The sequence below is a fragment of the Colias eurytheme genome, chromosome 9 (assembly GCF_061535395.1).
Source record: "Colias eurytheme isolate Ceu_HAF_F1 chromosome 9, ilColEury1 Martin Lab GWU primary, whole genome shotgun sequence".
NCBI classification, from domain to species: Eukaryota; Metazoa; Arthropoda; class Insecta; order Lepidoptera; family Pieridae; genus Colias; species Colias eurytheme.
Genome location: NC_142988.1, coordinates 1,093,394 through 1,115,620, shown reverse-complemented (window position 1 = coordinate 1,115,620; position 22,227 = coordinate 1,093,394). Strand labels below are relative to the sequence as shown.

Here is a 22,227-nt window from a genome sequence, read left to right as displayed (position 1 = left end):
CGAATGGTGTGAGTGAACAAAACGCACATCTTATATCAGCTACTACAGGGCAGTAACTAGCGGGTGGGATAACGAGTACAATTTCATATGACGCAGTGAAGTAGGTCGCCGCAACGTTCATTCCGCGTGACAGGCGTCACGGACACGTTGGCCCGAGAGGTTGCCAACCTATAGGTACGTATAGTTTACGTTACTGTATTTTTTTTAGCGGCACGATTTAACCCGCTTGGGGATAAATTAAAAATATACTTCCTTTTGCTTGAGTTTCTAGGAAATACGCCTGCTAATATTAATATATTGGTACTTACCAACGTTATTTTATTTAAAGCATGCCATGTTATATATTTTAAACACTATAAATGATTATTATGCGAAGACAGTGCAATTTAAAAAGTTTATTATGTATGTTTTGTAATTACATTTTTTACAACTTAAAATAGGTACCTACTTACATCAAAAGTAAAATCGACACGAAGTTTCGCAATGTGCACGTTCAAACATACAGAATGAACAGACACCATTAAAAAGCTATCTATAATTTTTTCAACTTTCAACTTGCAAGGGAATCTAAACCTACACGGTACTATAGTAATGTAAGAATAAATACAGAGTCTTGAAATTTAATTAAAAGCACATTCTTATAGCACAGATAAAGGAAAAATTGCTAAAACCTACATTTTAAAGTTACAACATAATAAAAAATAGGTTTGTTCGGAGCCCTCGGTGTGCTCGACTCTATAAATTCTAAGAATCTATAAATTCTATTAGTCGTAATAAAGACTCATCATTTTTCATCCTTCTATAAATTACATTTCCCTTATAAAATTACTTATACTCATTAAAACACTACTCACATCATGCTATGTTCTTCACTAAGGGGCGCCTCCACATACGCGAAGTTCTTCGACCGGTGCGCCTTTTGCCTGTACTCCAGTTTGTTCCCGCAGCCTCTGTTCATTTTCGTTCGCGCCTCAAATATGACATGGGGGTGCTTCTGCTGAAACAAGGTTATGTATAGGTTTCTGTGCTCATTGTATATTATAAGACTATATTAAAATGTTATGGCGAACGCGAACGTTAGTGATCTGAAAACATTTTTTTAATTTTTCTGTATTAAACATGTTTATTTTTCAATATTAATAATTATAATAATATTATGATGGTACAAGACACAGCATATAAAACAATAACGCTTTAAATATTAATTAAGTCCACAGAGTCAACTTCACCAACAACCAACAAATTGAATATTAAAAAATTTTTCTAAAAATAATACCTATTTCATTATTATAATAATACATTAATCAAATAAAATATTTTGAAATCACGATAAAGTCAAAAAATATAATGGAAAAAAGAACGTTTACAACTCAAAAAAAAGTTCACAAAGCTTAAATTACATAATTATCTTCTTCTTCTTCTTATATATAAAAATGAATCACAAAATGTGTTGGTAAGCGCATAACTCGAGAACGGCTGAACCGATTTCGATAATTCTTTTTTTATTATATTCCTTGAAGTACGAGGATGGTTTTTATGTAGAGAAAACGTAAATATGTACCACGGGCGAAGCCGGGGCGGACCGCTAGTATTCTTAATAGAAATTACACCAAGATTACACACGAATAAAATTATTGTTGTTTAATAAAATAAAAATCGATTAATGAAATATACATAAATTATTGTTAAATACAAACACTCACTAAAATATTGTAATTAATAATAGAATTTGCGCGTATTGTATTCTATGTGTATGCAATTTTAATTAAATTCGAATAATATGATTTCATTACGTACCTATTGTTCATATTCCACGAACCTTAGCGAAATTATATTCTATGTTGATTAAATTATTTTATACAGTTTTATACATACTCGTATCAATTTTATGTTTAAAAATAATGACAGAAATTTTGGCGGTAAACATTTTCAACAGAGAATAATATCGTCATCGAAATTTAAAAATGGAACGCATAAATTTTATTGCCAGTTCGCAATCGCCTTATCTATTGTAGAAAAAAGGTCGTATATAATTTTTAATTTTTATAAGAATTAGATAATTATATTTTTTAAGATTAGTTATGTTGATTTAAGTATTGAGTGATGTCTATTTTTACACGTTATTTTTTGTAGTAAGCATGCGTCTGTGTAATACATACGTTCAGTATTAGATATTAATGATTATGATGTAGCGAACGATTTTTTACCCGTTTTCAATACGGTGCAAATTTTTTAATCTTCTAAAGAAATGTTTTACTTAAGAAATCTAAAATTATCTCACCTTCGCCGGGCCATCTTGTCTCTTGGGTCCAAATCAGCCCACGACAAAATAGAGGAAATTCGAGAACAAGTTTGTACCATTAACGTCTATTTTATTTTCTAGAACTATTTTTCTATTTACAAAGAAAAGAAAACATTTTTACAATACACGTGGGCTTTTTGATCCCTTATTTTCCATTAAAAAGGTTTTCCGTAGTGGAATTTAACATTTGTCTTAGAAGTTGGGTATCAATTTAACCTTGCAAGGACAAGGTTTATTTTTAATCTTATGGCTATTGTTAGTTTGTATTTGTAAATAATACTCGTGTCAACATAATTTGCCGTATAATTTGAAATTTTCATTGCATTTTTTCATTATCTTCATAATAACGTAGATCGTCTGGTTGGTCATTTTATTCAAGTATCTACTACCTACTTAGCAGCAGTTCATTTTTTATACACTATGATCCTTCAGAAAAACAAGCCAAGAAACATCAAATCCATCTCATTCAAGAAACATCAATGTGCCCTCCATCATTAGAAAATATAACCTTTTAAACCTAATGAAATCCTACACACATCTATCCCTATTGCTCCATAGCCTGAATCCTTCCCAGGTCGCACATAATAAAAACAATCGATATTAAGCCCCTGTACACACTGAGCCGGTCAAACTCACCCGCGCGCTCAGCGTGAAACCGCAACTTATTCCCGCCCGCGAACTTTCAGCAGCTTATTTTCAAAACTATTAAGCCCACTACGACCCTCCATTGCCGTAAACAAAACGGGATCCTAACGAGCCGTGAAATACGGTATGCTGACGAGTGCCGGTTTAAATTTGTCATACACTTTTATTTATTGCTTGCCCGCTATTCCCCGCTTGGAGATTTGCAAGATTTTGCCAAGTTACAGCACAGTTTATGCAAGTACTTTGTTATTTTGTTGTTTAAAAAGCAGAAAACAACGTGAACAACTTATCAAATCAACGCAGAGCAACGTAGGATACCCATCAATAGACTGACTGCGGTTGTGATTGCCTTACTGATAAATTGTTTTCCAATTTTAGATTGCTTGCCTACTTGAAAGCTCATCACTACATAGTATACAACAAAGCCGCTTTCTCTATCCCTATGCCCCTTTGCATGCTTAAATCTTTAAAACTATGTAACGGATTTTGATGCGGTTTTTTATAGAAAGAGAGTTTTAGTAGATATATAATTTATTAGGTTTTAGACAAAGCGGGGGAAGCAGCGGGTGGTATTCTAGTAGTCAATAAAACAGGGAGAATAAATGAGAACTAAATAATGCAATGCAGTGCAAACAAAATAAAGTTGAAACCTACGCATTCCTCGTATTCCATATTTCTATACTTTCAACTATTACCAAGCTTACTTTTTTGTTCTCAAAAGAAAAACCTTGGCAACAAAAACTGTATGAATCGCAGAATAACAACTACGTTCGCGTTAATAAATTGTACCTCGTTGTGTTTTAGCAATATTTCACGGCAATTTGTACTTTTTTACCAAAAGAATAAGGTGAAAAATGTGTTATTGTTTATGAGGAGCGCTCTAAAAGAAAATTGTGTATTGAATTTTTAAGTTTTTATTAAATGGAAATTAATTAATTGAATCGCTGAGCAAACACAGTAGGTATTTACTTGCGCTATCTTCAACAATATTTTAAATAGAGTTTCCAAATGTAAAAGAAAATAAGAAAATGATATGCTTTTTAAAACAAGTGTTGTTTCTAGACGGAATATGTTCCACGTGTTTTGTGTAGGATTAAGGAGAGATACAATTATACAAATAATTTCATTTATATAACATACTAGCGGTCCGTTTACGTTTTCTGTACATAAGAACCATCCTCGTACTTCAAGGAATATAATAAAAAAAGAATTAACGAAATCGGTTCAGCCGTTCTCAAGTTATGCGCTTACCAACACATTTTGGGATTCATTTTTATATTATAGAGAAGATAAACAACCTTGTAAAATAAGATAAAAGTATTTTAAAGTAGAAAAGAATACGAAACAATTGAGGAATTTTGTAGGTATCATTTATTTTGATCTTCGATCCATCGTATACTTTATTTAATGTTTAATATGAAAATATGTATAAACTAGATAAAGTTGACCTAAAAACAACGTTTCATCAAACAATATCATGAATACAAACAATAAAACGGAGATTAATGGGGACATGTACTTCAGGGATTCCAAATTTTCAGACATCAACCTACCTACTAGGTTTTTATTTATTCATGTAGTCTTTGAAAACTATCCAATAAGCAATCAAAATGGAAAAGGACAAATTAAATCGCTCAATTAAATCTATTTTATTTTATTTAACACAGTACAAGTAGAAAATAACATATTATTATCAAAAAGATTAAGGAAAAATTTCAATATCAAAATCGCTTGTCTTTGTCTTATAGTAAAAGTAAGATTGATGTGATTTTTCGATACATATAGTTTACGACCTGGGGATAACATAAGCTCTTTATCCCGGAAAATACGCGGGATGAGGGAGGATTTCAATAGAAATTCCATTAAATCAAAACAAATCACGTCTACTCGCGGAAATAGTACAATGGAGAAACCAAAAATGGCGCATATAAAGATGTTTCTTCCGTATCTCCAAATGAGCATACTTATGAATTTTATTAGATGTGGTAAGTTTGATATTATTTTGTGGACCCGATATATTTTAACATTTGCTTCACTAACTTATTTACTAGAAAACCATTGGATAGCACGAGAATATAAAACAAAAGGGATATATTGTGTTTGAAGCCTGGTAGAGCCAATCAATAATAATTCATTAGTTTTTTGCAAAGATAATATTATAATCAGTAACGCGTCATCCGGGCTCACGGAAAGTAGATATATATCAAGATAAATTTATATTTCAGCAAGATAAATCTATCTATAGACAGACAGACAATAAATACAAAAGACTATTTCTTCTTCAGATACCAAATATAAAACTTTACTCCTTTAAAAATCAATCCAAAACTTCTCACGCCAGTTAATACTTTACTTTATATAAGTAAAGCTTGTACGAAGAAATTGTCTTTCCAAGAAAAATAACAGTATTAAAATGGAGTCTCTATAGAGAATATTGATTAGACGTACATTATTCAAGGGGAGTTTGAGCAATAAATAAGCCACAGGTGGTAACTAATACAGCTTTTTAAATTACGGCTGCGACGCTTCAAGCGTTGGATTGGGGTCGATAACCTGCATCGAATATAGGAATTAGAGGACAGATTAAACAATATAAACTGCATTTACAGATAAAAAGAAATTGGTAAAGAATAAATCACGTTTAAAATTCGTAAATGCGAAAAATCATACTCGAGCAAATATTTTATTAAGCTACATATTTGTTGGGTATCAAATTGATAATCAAGTTTAATGTTATTTTGAAATTCCAGTACAAACAACAATAAATTATTTATTGACTACTAGCTTTCCGCCCGCGGCTTCGCCCGCGTTTTCAAAGAAAAACCCGTTCCCGTAGGATTTCCGGGATAAAACCTATCCTATGTCCTTTCTCGGGTATCAAAATATCTCTATACCAAATTTCATGCAAATTGGTTCAGTAGTTAAGGCGTGATTGAGTAACAGACAGACAGACAGAGTTACTTTCGCATTTATATTAATAGTATGGATAGAGCAAACTACAGTAACGTCTATAACCTAACAAGAATAACCTCTATTCCGAAACTTATCATTAGATCTTCAACATATTCTTTACTCAAAGAATACATGATCAATCAATACATAACACCTCTATGACGTCCAGAAATAAATTGGAATTATAAAGGATCGTCCAGTATACCATTTGTAGTAACTGACACCTTTCATCCGCGTCACTTTGACAGATACTCATGCGATCCAAATTGAAATAAAAATCGGCCAAGCACGAGTCGGTTATTATATTATTTTACTTTGTTTTTAAAACATTTACTTCGGTATGCATATTAACAAAACGCATAGGAATCACATGACAGTAATTCTTAGGCATCATTATAAATTAAAAATTTACATTTGATATTTTGATTTTAAAAGACCTACAGTACAGCTTTTTAAATCGATAGTATTAAAAAGTAAAAAGTTTTAGGATTCTAAAGATCTTCCAAAAAAGAAGTTAATAAAATAAAGTTTATAATCATCTTCGAATTGAAAGAGGTTGATTGTAAAAATAATATTTTAAACATTTAGTTTTATTTTGTTTTGAAGCATAAAGCGTTGGTGCAGTACCATAAATTCATACCATTATCTTCATAGTTAATACAGGGACTTAGGTGCCCATTCAGGTCTTATAAGGGTGTAATTTATATCACTATTAAAATGTGTGATGAAGTGTGGAATACTTTTATTGGTATATAAACTCCATTTTTGTAATTTTTTTCGTCCGTTTATAACACTTGCCTGCCGCTTATCCCACGTGTTCAAAGAAAATTTCCATGGGAATGAGATGAATGCTGCATGAAATGATGCTTCTGTAGAACTACCCACGTACTACAGGATTACATCTACAACAATACCTAGTATCCTATCTCCAGATAAAAATACCATACCATAGTTAGGTTGCGGAAATGAGAGATAATCAAATAAACATTTAGCTTATAACATAGAGTACAGATTTTTCATCTTAATACTATTATAAAGGCGGAAGTTTGTATGGATGTATGGATGTATGGATGTATGGATGTTTGTTACTCTTTCACGTAAAAACTACTGAACCGATTACAATGAAATTTAGCACACATATAGAGGGTAACTTGGATTAACACATAGGATAGATTTTATCCCGGAAATCCCACGGGAACGGGAACTATGCGGGTTTTCCTTTGAAAACGCGGGCGAAGCCGCGGGCGGAAATCTAGTTATACATAAAAAGACGCATATATAAATCTATAATAATAAATACCGCGGTTGCCTAACATTACGTGGTGTCTTAGTTTGCGTGATCCCGGGATAACGGCCAATCCGGTCAACTGCATTGACCCCGGCTAGCATGCAAATCACATCTGAATGTCACTGTAACGTGGTCGGATTATATCGTAGTTCGTCCGTTGGATTAGGTGTTTTAATTTAACTTGTAATTTTATGAAATTAATTAGGGGCGCTGTCCGTGTGTTAAGTACTGGCATCTGAAATATTTTTATGAATTGTAATGCTTAATGTTTATTTACTCAATATTATTTACTCAAAGAATAATAAGCTTTTAAAAGTTAAATAGGATATTGAAGCTGATTTAATCATATTATTCGTAGTAAATTACTAGAATCTTTATCATTAACAAACTATAATAAACACGAATATGATTTTATTATTACATAAATAGGATTCTACATATTTTCTATGTTTCTATGTTTATTGTTTTAACGTACATAATATATGTAAATATATTATCATAAACAAAATCTCGATCAGCCTGAGGACGAAAGTGTGACAAAAGGCTAGTAAGAGCAACGCATAACATAAAGAAAATCGATCAGTGAAACAGATGTGAAATACATTTGTCCCATACAGAAAAGGGAACTTTCCATTTAATCTAGCGTAAATAAGTTAAATGCATACGTGAAGTTCGAAGAAGAGATGTATAATCGAACAATAATATAATGATTGGAAATTGAAAACAAATTAAATAAACATTGTGAATTATGTATTAAAATTCTACAGGTATTTCAAATGCAATATAACATGATGCTACGTAGTTAGTAAAACACTAGTCAGTTTTCTTAATGTTTTTTTTTTATAATCTAAGAAAGAAGTTGTTTTCAAAAATTAATAATCTTCGTTTAATATTTTTAATAAGCAAATGAATTCTAAGAATTCCAACGTTTTTTAAAGCTGTTTTTACTCTGTAAGATTTTATTTTTACACCAACAGATATAAACATACGTTATTTTATCATTGCGACCGTCTTCCCGCCACAATAAATATCAGAAGAAACATGGCGGCCTCCTGAACTGCTGATAACAGCGTCGTAAATTATAAGTCTCACAAATTACAAATTCACTCCTTGTTTTCCTTGAATTTTGAAGAAATTTCAAATGATTTTGAGTGTAATTGTAAATAAGGTTTTATTTTTTTATAGCACTGATTTAATATTAGCTAAGCTGACCAACATTTGGATATAACTTTTTCAAAAGAATATCAAAATATAGTCTACAATATATTTACACAAAAAATCTTCATTTCATAAGAAATAAGACGTTTTATAAGAATTCAATAAGTTATGATCATTATTTTAATGACTAAAGTTTCGAAGACGACGCGTACAATATAAATAAAATATTTCAGTCTTGATTGATGATATACCTTAGCATAACCAACATGGTATGTGTTTGTGTTCAAATAATAATACATAGCTTTTTGTAAACTGCACAAACCTAATTATGAAATTAAGGAATGCTACATAATTACATTAGTATGAATTATTAATTTATAGTAGGTACTAGGTAAACTAGGTATGAAGTTACAATATAAAATGTAGGTATTTTTTAATTGGCTACATATTTTACAATCGCTGTCCTTTGTCGCCGAAGATAATAATTCATCACAATCATAAGCATTTAAAAAAGTCTTGTTATTTCAATATACTACCGTTGTAATTATTATATTCATTATATAAATATCCAAATCAATATAATTAATAAATGACGTAGTGTTCTCTATGCGGAGGAATAAATTATCTTATATTAATTTTAGTTGCTATCCCATAAAAGAATAATTCATGGCCAGGTTATAAATATTAAATGTTGTTGAACGAACATTATAAAGTTGTTTACCTTGTTTTTACCTGAATTGTTGGAATTTCATATTCACTTAGGCCCAAAGTAAAAGTCGCCTCGTCGATGTTTTTAGAATATTAAAACATTCAAAAATGTTGATATTACAAGAGATTGCAAATTGCTTTAGACGGCCAGGCATACAAAGCGTATTTTGGGCGGCGTGATTCATTAAGTTTTGGAGCAAAAATGTGGATTTAAACTTTTTTATTTCCACCTGGATTATATCGTAGATATTATTGGTAACCGCTCTAAAATTAAAACTGGTGACTGTCCAGAATTTTACAATTCTGATCGATCGAGATTTTGTGTATGAGCTTCATCTCAGCTAGGACACACACAGATTAAGTTACTACGTGCTAGGATCTCTCTAGTTACAATTATTAATATAATAACAAAACACCAATCATGGTAATATTTATATCGTGTTCAAAATTTTAAGCAAACACTATGTACTGCGAAAGTAACCCATCCAGTTAACTAACTACGTCACTTATTCTACAACTATACATCTTAGCTTGATTTCCATATAGCATAAAGCACTTTACAAACCCCTAATTAACAATTAATTAAAGATAAATCGGAACATTAAATCAATCAGAGGCAGATCCGAGATAGCCAAGATTAACTGCTTTCCTTTAAAGTAGAAAGCGTTGAGTCTATAAGTCATTGATCAACTACCAGAATATTCAAGGATATTCGGGGGGTGTGTGGGGTGTGGGGTGGAGAGGGGGGAGGGGGAGGTGGCCAAAGCTATAACTCACGATGTGTGAGTTTGTGAAATAGTTTTAGAGATTGAATAAAATGATACGAGTTAAACGATTCCGGTCGTGCTGTGTTTTTGAATGAATATTTGAATTATTGCAGCATTATGACGTTATTTTTTAGACACTCAAAATATCTTCTCAATAATACGCGTGAAGAACTTTCAGCACATATTATAAATCTATGCCCTTAGGTAGGTACTTAACGTAATTCTTTCTAAAAAAAATATCTAAATCTTATTGTTGAGCAATGAGAATATTAAGTTGAGCAATGAGAATATGGATCGTTTTGAGTCGCTGACCAATAAATATGTATGTCAGTGTTCAAACAATGACAATGAGCAACCGTCGCCCCATAAGCCTGACTACACAGACATACATAGTGTTAAACCCACTACCACAATTCCAACCAGTAATACTAAATACCTTTCAAAGAAGGAAATAATTGTGTTGTCAGATAATATTGGTCAGGGATTTGGCGCTATGCTCAACAACTTAGGGCTTAAAGTTACTAATGTTTGTACGCCTAACAGTTCATTTAAATATATAATCAAATCACTGGATCATTTCAGCTTTAATATGAATAATATTGTAATTATATTATATGGGGATAGTTTAAATATAAATAATAAGGATATTGATGTAGGATTAAAAAAAATGTTAGATATTAGTAGTAAGACTAAATGTAAATTTATGTTGTGTACCTTGCCATGCCTACCTGGTTTGACACAAGAACAAAATAGATTAATTCATAATATGAATTTAAAATTGTATAACCTAACAAATCATCATCGTGATGCATTTATTTACTTTGATATTAACTCATGTATTAAATCTTTTACTTTGACAAAGAATACAGTGTATCTGCCATATAGATATAAGCGTGAACTTGCTATGTTAATAGCATATAATATTAACCAGTCTGGTACATGTTCGGTATCAGACCATCGATCTACTATAATTTTATGTAGTAGTAATTTTATACATCAACCTAGATTAAGTGTAGACAGACAATCTAGCCCTAAGCTAGATTTAAACTAGTATATAAGACAACAGCTAAGCAGTCTTTTTCCATTGTGCATCAAAATATTCAAGGCTTGGCTAGCAAATTGTTAGAAATAGAATTGTTTCTGAATGATAACAATATTAAAATATTTTGTGTAACAGAACATTGGCTTAAACAATGTCAGTCGTTAGTAAATATTGAAAATTACAAATTAAAAAGTATATACTTTAGGACACAGGCTATTCACGGAGGTTCTGTTATTTTTGTACATGATAGTGTAAAATGTAAAGAACGAACTGACATTGTTAGTCTTTCTGTAGAACGGACCATTGAACTGTCCTGTGTGGAGCTGGAGCGTTATATTATTGTTTGCGTTTATAGACCCCCTTCCAGTGACTATAATATGTTTGAGACAGTCATGGAAGAAATATTAAAGCGTCTAAGCAGGAGTAAAAAAAAAGTTATAGTATGTGGTGATTTTAATATTGATTTACTTTTACAAACACAAACGGCTACACGAATTGTTAATTTGTTTCAGTCATTTAATCTATATAAACTTTTTAACGAACCCACACGAATTACACCTACTTCTGCAACTTGTATTGATAATATATACTGTGACTGCATCTGTTTAGAGAAAAATATTCTCAATACATTGACTTCGGATCACTGTGGCCAGAAAGTAGTTTTTGAATGGGATTGCATACCTACATTTAAAAGGATTAATGTTAGGCCTATAACTAAAAAAGGCATTAATAAATTTAGGAATAATATTAATAAAAACCTGCCCGTACTAAATGATCAATCCTATCCTAATAGTCCTTGTGAAATGTTTAAAAATCTTTTTAATTTAGTACATAAAGAATTTGAAAAAATATTTAAAGTTAAATCTTTAAATATTACCAAGGATTTACCATTTAGTAAATGGGCGACAGCTAGTATACATAGGTGCAGGAACATTCTTTATGAATTATATGGTATGAAGCAATATAATAAAGACCCATCTTTTCTTAGTTATGTTAGAAATTACTCAAAAATTTTTAAAAAAGTTTGTTTCACTGCAAAGCGTTTGTATATCAAAGAAAAAAATACGCGACTCTGATAATAAAGTTAAAACAGTTTGGTCAATTATTAATGGTGAAATGGGTAAAAGCAAATCAAGTAATACCATAAAACTTGTAAATAATGACAGGGTTATTGACAAAAGTGCTGATGTTGCGCTTGCTTTTGAAGAATTCTTCAGTAGTGTCCCTGCTACTATTACTAATAGTTTAAATTCGTCTTCAGCACTCGCAGAGACCTTTTTGAGGGACCATGTTGCGGGGTGCAGTACATTATTTGAATTACGACACGTAACTGCTAATGATATTGTTACTGCCTTTAAGACGCTTAATCTTAAAAATACTTGTGATCTTTGGGGAATGTCCGTAAATTTAGTTAATAATATAATAGAAAATATTGCGAAAAATTTAGCTTCCATATTTAATAAGTGTTGTGACTATGGTACATTTCCTAATTTACTAAAGCTTAGTAAAGTTATACCTTTATTTAAGAAGGGCGATCAAGAAGACTGTAACAATTATAGACCTATCTCTATTTTACCAACATTAAGTAAGGTATTCGAGAAGTTAATATTAAACCAATTGAGTAGTCATTTTGCAAATAATAATTTACTGCACACCAAACAGTTTGGTTTCACAAAGGGGCGCTCAACCACAGATGCTGGAGTTGCACTTCTAACACATATATATAAGGCATGGGAAAACTCAAAAAATGCTCTAGGGATATTTTGTGACCTCTCCAAGGCATTTGACTGCGTTGAACATTGTACTTTGTTACGTAAACTTAATCACTATGGAATTAAAGGAAAAGCCCAGAACCTCATAGCGTCATACCTGCATGATAGGATACAGACTGTAGTTGTTAATGGAGAACGTTCTAGCGGTGCGTCAATTAACATTGGTGTTCCACAGGGGTCAATTTTAGGTCCCTTCTTGTTCTTGGTATATATCAATGATCTTCCCTATTATTTGCAGGATAGGTGTGAAATAGTTCTGTTTGCAGATGATACCTCATTAATTTTTAATGTGGATAGGCATGACCCAAATGTTGACGAAGTGAACAGTGCTCTTTTACACATATCTGAATGGTTTACTGCCAATAATTTATTATTAAATGCCAAAAAAACCACTTGTGTTGAATTTTTACTTCCTAATGTAAAAAAGTTGAACAGAGATATTACCTTGAACGGGGAGGTATTGCATCCTACTGAGTCTACTGTATTTCTAGGGTTAACATTGGACGAGAAACTACAGTGGGGAGCCCATGTCAACACCGCTGCAGGTAAGCTCAGTTCTGCTGCATATGCAGTCCGAAAAATAAGGCATCTCACCGATGAAGATACGGCCAGATTGGTTTATTTCAGCTACTTTCATAGCATTATGTCCTATGGAATTCTACTGTGGGGCAGGGCTGCAGATATAGAAACTATATTTATCTTACAGAAAAGAGCCATTCGCTCTATATATAATTTACGTGCTCGGGACTCACTAAGAGATCATTTTAAGAATACTGGTATCCTTACTGTACCATCACAGTATATATTTAATAATATTTTGCATGTACACAAAAGCTCTGACTTACACACAAGAGTAGGAGATAGACACGATTATGGCACAAGGAACAAGAATAGAATTGAAATGCCATTTTTCCGATTAGCTAAAGTTAAAAATTCATTTATGGGTCAAGGTATACGCTTATACAATAGAATTCCTCATAATATTAAAGAGTTTAGTAGTACTAAATTTAAAACTTACATAAAAAATGTACTAGTTCAGAGAGCGTACTACAGTATTCAGGAATATATGGACGATAAAGACCCATGGAGGGTTGTCGCGTAAAAACCACAGGACAGTTCTTTGGCATATTATGTAGTTAGGTAGATATAAGTTACATATTATGTAAATTTATTGACATTATTTAAAAGAGCAACTATGGAGTTTCTTGCCGATTCTTCTCCATAGATACTGCTTTCCGAATCGGTGGTAAATGTTAAAATACTATGTAATGACGATTCGAAAGTGCTACTAAATAGTAGTCTAATTGAATAAATGAATGTTTGAGTTTGAGTTTGAGTTTTGTTTCCTTAATACAGATTACTCGATATTTCTACACTTTCTTAACGAGAACTTTAAAATTAAACTTTTTGCAGCAAAAATATTTAACTGAAGTCATGAATTATCAATATTTTCATACACAAGATAACAAAATAAAACAACAAATATTACATGTTTTTGTGTTCCATACGGATTAATCACATTTCCATTTTACTTACTATAACAGCCTAATCCTTGTCCTTATTAGGATTAGTAATACAGTCCTAATTATTATGATCGATAATGATTCTCCCTATTACAGCCTCTTTCCTTTTAATAACAAAACATTCTGTTATTTCTCTGATAATATTAGAAAAACTAGCTAAATATAATATTGTTTGTTAAAAATAGTTCATCATATCATCAATAGTTCATCAATAGTTCATCAATAGTTCACCTTCTTGGATGCGTTGTTAATTTTCGGTGTGAATGAATAAATTATTATTTTTATTATGAACCATAGTCAAATAATAAAAGCTCCCGAATTCAACTTAACTAAAATTTTATTTGAGAACATATAACGAGCTTTTTGGATCTTCAAGAATTGCAATTCTAGTGTTCAAATAGCGAATCCTAGGCGACCTATTGTCTAGAACACGTTTAGAATTTTAGAATCTAACTGAAGTCAACGATGAAACTGCAGTGTAACCTAACCTTTGAAAATAGTTACATTCATGACACTTCTGACAATAGGAACTACAGGCTACATTTTTATACATTCCTATTCATTTAAGTTTTGAAAGTAGTGGCAGAAAACTACAGTATACATCAGACAAGATTCTTCTTTAAAAATTCACAGTCATATCTCAATACTTAATCACTATTATTGAAAGAAATATACATATAATCTGTAAATCCACATAAATCATATTATTATAAAAAAAAACTGAAGTAACTAAAACAATCCATTCATTCCTATCAACATATTCACACACATGATAAACCAAAGCACGATAGTTCAAAATCAAAACTAACAAACACTCCAATTACATTGCTATATACGTCAAATACAGATAATATTGATCTAAACGAGTTGGAGTGGACGGAGCGGACCAACTTTGAGCTTGCTAATTGTGAGTCGCTTCCTGAATGCACACTGATATTTAGTTTGGCTCGTATTTGTGAATGTGTGATTTTGTATGCGTTATCAATGCTATCTTTAGTTCACTTTAATGTTTATGTAATAAAAAATCTATTGTGAGTATGGTTTTTTTGAAGTGAAACTTCTCTAGGCGCGTTGAGAGTAAAATTTCAAGGACATGGAGTAAGGCGACGATTTTGGTATCTTTGAATATTGCCAACGAAGTTTCACTTCTCACACGTCAGCTCGGCCCACACGCTCTTTTATAAGTAACACTGTTTAGGGTATGCATAATTTACCCTGAAATACATCTACGTCTTGCTACGAAAATTTTTGTACCGGTAAAAGGTAGCAGCAAATTGTATGCTCCTACGAAAGCTTTGAGACTGCTTTACAGATTAACATAAAAATCACAAACATAATTTTGTCTATGGTATCAAACCTGACCTTATGGTATAGTAAGAAAAGCTTCGCATAGAACAACAAGTAATTCAAAAACTCCCAAACAATGCATCAACGTAAACAACAAAATGCTCAACTCAATAAGCTTATATGAAATTCTACTTCAGCTCACTGAAGTTAGCCAACTTCGTCGTATTATTACAATGTAAATATAAATGTAAACTAATTTACTCACGTTGTTGGAAATCAAAACACCTGAGGGTTCGCTCCATGCGATTACAACACGCTACAATAGTTACCGAGTGGGTGTAGCAAGTGTTTTACATGATGTGATTTTGATATTAATTTGAGTGGATGTATGTTTTCGATTAATATTTATGGGAGAACATAATTTGGTTAAAGTTAATAGGTCAAAAATGCGCAATCTTTTGATATAGATGCTGTAAACCTGTCTGTTTGACAGTTACCACGTCTGAATCACTAGATTAAGATTGATGGAGCTTTGTAAAAGAACAAAGGTATATAAAAAAAACGATATAAAAAATAAAGAAGTTGAAAACAGGTTTGATAGGATGAAAGCAAACCCGCTGGCGGAAAGCTAGCTTATTTACCACAACCTAAATATAATCCAATTCGTATTATGGAACACAAATATCTTGTTTCCATCACATGTGTTATTACGTACAAAAATATCAGAACTAATTAGTAATTTACTTCGTAATTACATTTGTATGATGAATTCATTAATATGAATAATACATGATTAAATATTGTTGAACGTTTTCTACATGCGTACGTTAATTGCTCTTCAAAAATAACACACTGTTATAATTACGGCCAACTTTCTAACTCTGTTAGTACCAGAAAATCAGTATTTGGCTAAATTTGAAACACCAAATACCTAAATCAAACGTGCTTCGTGTAGAATCAGTGAACTTTAGTCGTAGTTCAAATTCTCATTGGATTTCATTGAAACACAAATTCGAAGCTAATCCAGTACGTCAAGACGATTATATGTCAATATATTGTATATTGGGAGCAAATATTTACGCCTAATAACGCAGTAAATCAAGCCTTTGCGAAGCGATTTATCAAATCACGAGTGTGACGAACGTTCTGGAATGTCACAGGGTTTTCGGTGAAAGAATTTGTCCAGCTCTATTGCTAATCTTTAAATAACTTAAAATAATATAGATAGTTACATAATATGATAAACTATAACAGATTATCAGCAAGATTATAAACTTTTTATCCAGATATAACCCGTGATTAATTAGATCGTTTTAATTATTTTTTATAGATCGATAATCCAAACAAATAAAAATATTATTCCGTCCACTATTTTCACGTGAAAGTTCAAATAATATCAATAATTCGTTCATCCCTATAAACTTTGGAGTTTATATTAGAAGTGGAATCTTATTTCAATACAAAGTCCACGCGAGCGAAGTGATATGCGGAAATCTTATGACTGACACATTAAAAAACATTTAATCCAAATTCCAAGGACACCACATAATCCTACTAAGAAACGTTGTTCTAGACGAGTTTTACGGACATAAGTTTAAATTTTACTTCAATGGAAATCCAGCTTTAAGCTCTCCAGACCTCAACGTGACCTTCGATCCTCTAAATTTCTGCTTCATAGGATTTAGTACGAAGTTAAGATAATTATAACAAATTCAATTTATAAACCTGTTTACACAATGTTAGTAAAATAACATCAAAGTTCACGCTTAACTAAGTAAAGAGAGAAGGGACTGTAGAGTAAATATTTTTATTTCGATGTGTAAATATTAGGAACCGTTGAATTTATGAAGGACAAAAAGAACATACAATTTTTGTGGAATTATTACAAAGGAAACTTGTGTCCATCACGTCGCATATTTTCCTGTTCCTTTTATATTATATTTCTTATAACTTTTTAACAATATGAATGCAATTAATATACTCTAAAATAAAATATCAATGTGACAGTGATAAACGAAGATAAGTTATAGGATATAAAAGGCTGACCCTTCCATATCCTATTACTTCTATTAACCTGCCCGTAAAGAAAATCGATCGGTGAAACAGATGTGAAATGCATCTGCCACACAAGGGAACAGGGGACTTACTTCAATAACGCTCCATTCATGGGACCAACTTTATACATACATATAACTATTTCATACATCAAAGGAACAGATGAAATGCATCAGGCCCCTGCTCAATGTCGGACACGGGACTGACTTTAATAAAAGTTCATTGACCTGTCGCAAGTACAAAAAAAGACGGGTTGCACTCCGGGAGTGCCGGCAGAAGTGAAAACTTGATTATATTAACGTTCAGCATGTTTGATATTTTGGAATGGTATCCGTCTTACGCATGGAATATAAGGGCTAAAAAAATATCCGTCTTACGCTTTTTCGATCAGGCCACGTGTCCTGACGCGAGTTTAAGATTTTATACCCAACGCCGCTAAAGAAGTTTTCACTTCAACAATCTTATAATTAATTCGTTCGAGAAAATCGCAGAAAGCTAAACTTCTAACTATTTTATTAACTAATAACTATAAATATTCCATATGAAAGAAATACAACTAATATAAACACATACGTATCAGCTACCGTTAATTAAATAATGGCATTTGATTGAGACGCAGATTAATAAGACGCTCTATTGGCAGTCACGTTTATTTGAATAGCGTCTCATTATTTCTGTATTTCCAATCTCGCGGGATAATATCATGTTGTTTACGTTAAGACTATGATCTTGGTGACGGGATGAAGCGGAGGCGTGAAGCGTTTTAGTTCCTGTTAAGCATAGTTGAGTATTTAACTTTATTATATCAAAGATAAATGTATGTATCGTTCAACATGTTTAACTATCAAAAATTTAGTCTGTATTGGTTTAAGAATTTTCAAAATTAGATCAGTAGTTTTAGATTTTATCCACTATGTATCAACGAAAACTGAAAAAAATAAAATTCCATCCTAATCATTATTTACTATAGACGCAATGCGTTATATTTACTATTAAACATATATTTTTTCTTAAACACCGCATGTTTCATGACTTGCGCCGTTCAAATGACACACTTATCTAGTTCCCCGCCCGCCCCCGCCCCCAGCGAGTCGCGTCGACAATTAAATGCACCCCCAACATAATAAAATATATTGTCTTTATAAAATACAGCTCACTATTGTTTCGCGCGGTTCCTGCTCTGCCACAAAATTAGTCAGGAGTGAAATGTTATACATGGTGTTTGTTTTCAGTTACATATTGTTTGCCTCGTTCTATGAATTGGAATGCATACCGAAAATTATTCTTTTCGGTATGCATTCCAATTCATAGAATTTAGTAATTGCGATAGTTGAATAAGAAGCACTATCCAATGTTTATAAATAGTTATGTTTAGAATTTCGAAGTCGTAGTCAACCGTTAGCCATATCTATCTATTTACCTATAAAAGTGCTACATTATAATATTTATCATATTTAAATAATATGAAATAATTGAAATAGTGATGCGTAGTTCTAGCATTTATTTCACAAGGCGATATATCTATATAAAGCTACGACGTAGCGCTACGAGAAAGTGTAGATCTACGGAGCTACAGAATACTACAGCGTTTTGGTATGGCGTAGCGTTATGCTACACGCTACGGTCAGAGATTGATATCGTAAAAGGGTTCAATATAATGTAGAATTTTTCAAAATACTCACTACATTTCTTGTTTCAAAAGAAATGCTATTCGTTCTTTGTATTGAGGCCGTCGGCCGAAATCTACCTCAATTTCTTTATTTTTTCACAAATAAAAGAAACTACATTTAGTCAAAAGAGAAATACCTGCAATCCTCGGTTTCATTACCGCGAGCCCAGCGGTGATCAACGCAAAAACCGTAATGATAAATGCGTAACGAAATAAAGGTCGAAACAACAGAAACCTTCTCGTAGCGGCATTACTTATGTCTATAGAGGTCCAAAGGGTACGCCGGGGCCAATAATAACATAATAAATTATGTCCACGTGTGACTTACAGCCGAGCCCGGTCGCCTCAACAAATTATCATCGTGTTATTTTTTCAGGGTTCCGTAATGTTGTAGAGTATAATTTTTCAAATAAAATGATATTAATACAAATCTACTAGTGTCTTTTTGTATTTGTACAAAATGGTATTTATAAAAAACAAAATAACCTAATGGTCTTACTCTAGTACTTAAATTGTTTCTAAGTTGAGAAATATTTTCTACGAAATATAATTTAATCCTTTTTATAACAAAATAAGAGAATTAAAAATTGTTAATCGTCTTACGCAAAAAAGACTTCTTAGAAAACAAAAACTAGATAATATTCAAAGAAAAACTATGCTAACTAATTGAATATTATTGCGTTATAAATTCTACGTTATTTATCAAACTCAACAATACAATAAAAAGTAGAGTTCTACAAAAGAAAAGCAACAAACGCAATTCCATATTGTAGTGTAATAAATTGTATTTGTCAACCCTCAAGAGGACAAAAGTGAGCCTTGAGGTCTTTTATTGCGCATTAGGACCTGAATATGTCCTTTTTTCAGAAAATACAGGTTTTGACAGGTATCTCTGTCTTTATAGGCCTTGGAACTGAATATTTTTTATATAGAAGTTTTTTTCGACATCTCATTAATTACTTATGTCTTGTAATTTCACTATATACACCATAAACATCGTTGGTTTTATTTCGTCTGGTTTTTTAATTCTTTACTTAAGTTCAATTGTCTTATGTTTATGTTATCAAAATAATCATATGTAAAACATACCAAAGAAGTGTTTATTTCAAATATCAATTAAGGGGGTTGTTATTTAACATATATTATAGGCTATATCTATTACATACATAATATTATAAAGCATTATGTTTATCAGCACCAAACCCACTCTCTACCAAATCCCAAACCGTGCCAATCGAATCAAATCACAATACTCCAAACATATTCAGAGTACGAGTCTCTTCACGCACTCCAACTTGCTCGGATATGGAATGGTCGTAAAAACCCTTCGCTGCCCGATACGGGCCTTAAAAATAATATTGCGTTGTTAACGTTTTATACCGGCCGGCGGCGGTCGCGGTTAAATTGAGGTGACGTTTATTACGCCTGTACATTTGATATTTGTTTAATTGTTTCGAGTTACAATGTCGCATTGGAGTGGGAAAAAACGAGGCTCGGCAAATGAATTATGAACGTTGTTGTGTTAATTTGGGTATTAGTAATGGGTGTTAATAAATGTAGAATCAGAGCACTGGTTTTTTTATAGATGGAGAATGCTCTTGCATACAAACGGCTTAACGGCTTGACGTAACTACTAGTCCCAGTTTGTGAGAACTAAAATGCAATACAGAAACAACATTGTTCCCTCACAATCGAGTTAACCTATCACACCAGGTTCCAACTGTTCCATATGCATTAATCTCATCCCCTGTCCACCCTTAGCGATGTATTGCGGAAATGAGCGGGATAACCCTTACGAGGCGATATTTTTTCTAATAAATACTCACTGATAAGGCAGGTCGGCGTTAATGGTTCAAAATAGTACATTCCTTGTGTCAGTTGGCGATTTGATAGAAAAAAGGAAAATAAAAGAAATATATTACACGTAGGTTAAGGGTTAAACTGGTTTTATATGGGTTGGTCTTGAGATAAATATATGCTATTTGTTTTTCAGGATCTTGAAGTATTATATGGTTACGGTACGGTTGGTAATCTGCATGTTAAGTAATTTACGTTGTAGTGAGTGACGTTATAAATTCTACAAAATAATCACAATTTATATGTGAAGTATGGAGTATCATACTGCTAAGTAGTATTGTATGAATTCGTTTTATCAAAACATACTTATTGATTTGTTAGTGAAATATATTCAAGTATAAATAAAATAAAAGTATCTAAAGACCTTAGGTTTAAAAATCATAATTACCATACTAGAAGAAGAAGGCTTAAACTGCAAGTACTTAATGAATGTTGTCTAAAGCATAAGATAAATTTTTTCGTACCATTAAAAACTCAGAATCACTTAGCTCCAAAAAACTAAACGGGTATCCATTAAGGCATTGAACAAAACTTCGTTTATTCTAGTCTTTTTATTCTCTGACTTCAACCAAACATTTTATTAATTAATCATTAAAAATAATTATATGACCTCTTTTCTTTTTACAAGAAAAATAACTTAAAACCAAATTGTTATTCTAAGGAGCAGGTGTATTGAACGTCTGTTGTTTTTAGATTATTCTCCGGAGAAATATTTATGGCGAATTAATTATATTTATTGCCCATTCTCCATTTTAGAGTGCTCGACTAATCTTGATACAAGCTTTTTTCGGATATGGCTTACGTTATTAGTGTACTGTAGTAGATTGATCATTTTGTAGCGAGAATATCTATTATTTTTGCAAATTTTTATGAGCTCTAGATCGCTTAGAATGAACTCAATATAATATACAAGGTTATTTTTCTGTATACATCTATGGTACTTTAATACTCTATGCCCATAACTGTCAAACGTTTCTCTTTAATTGATTGGATACGAGTCCATTTGCTCAAATGTCAAACGACCGTGTTGCCAGATACGAAACAACATAGATTTTTATTTTATGTACACAGCAACGAACCGCACATTCAGCTGAAAGTAGAAATGGCTTGTGTATAGCTTCCCGCGGTTTTATAAGATTTATTTCACCGGATAGCTATAGGGCGTGACTGGTTGAAAAATGGATTTTTTTTTCGACTGTGTT

At 32.0% G+C, this 22,227-nt stretch overlaps 1 protein-coding gene across 1 annotated transcript in view; it reads right to left on the bottom strand.

Annotated features, from left to right (window-relative positions):
• mmd (disintegrin and metalloproteinase domain-containing protein mind-meld) overlaps positions 1–22,227 on the bottom strand; it is a 163,740-nt gene that overhangs the window by 43,782 nt on the left and 97,731 nt on the right. Inside the window, exon 7 of the mRNA XM_090105283.1 lies at positions 855–994. Within this exon, the coding sequence (XP_089961409.1) occupies positions 855–994 (140 nt within the window). The remainder of the gene's footprint in view (positions 1–854; positions 995–22,227) is intronic.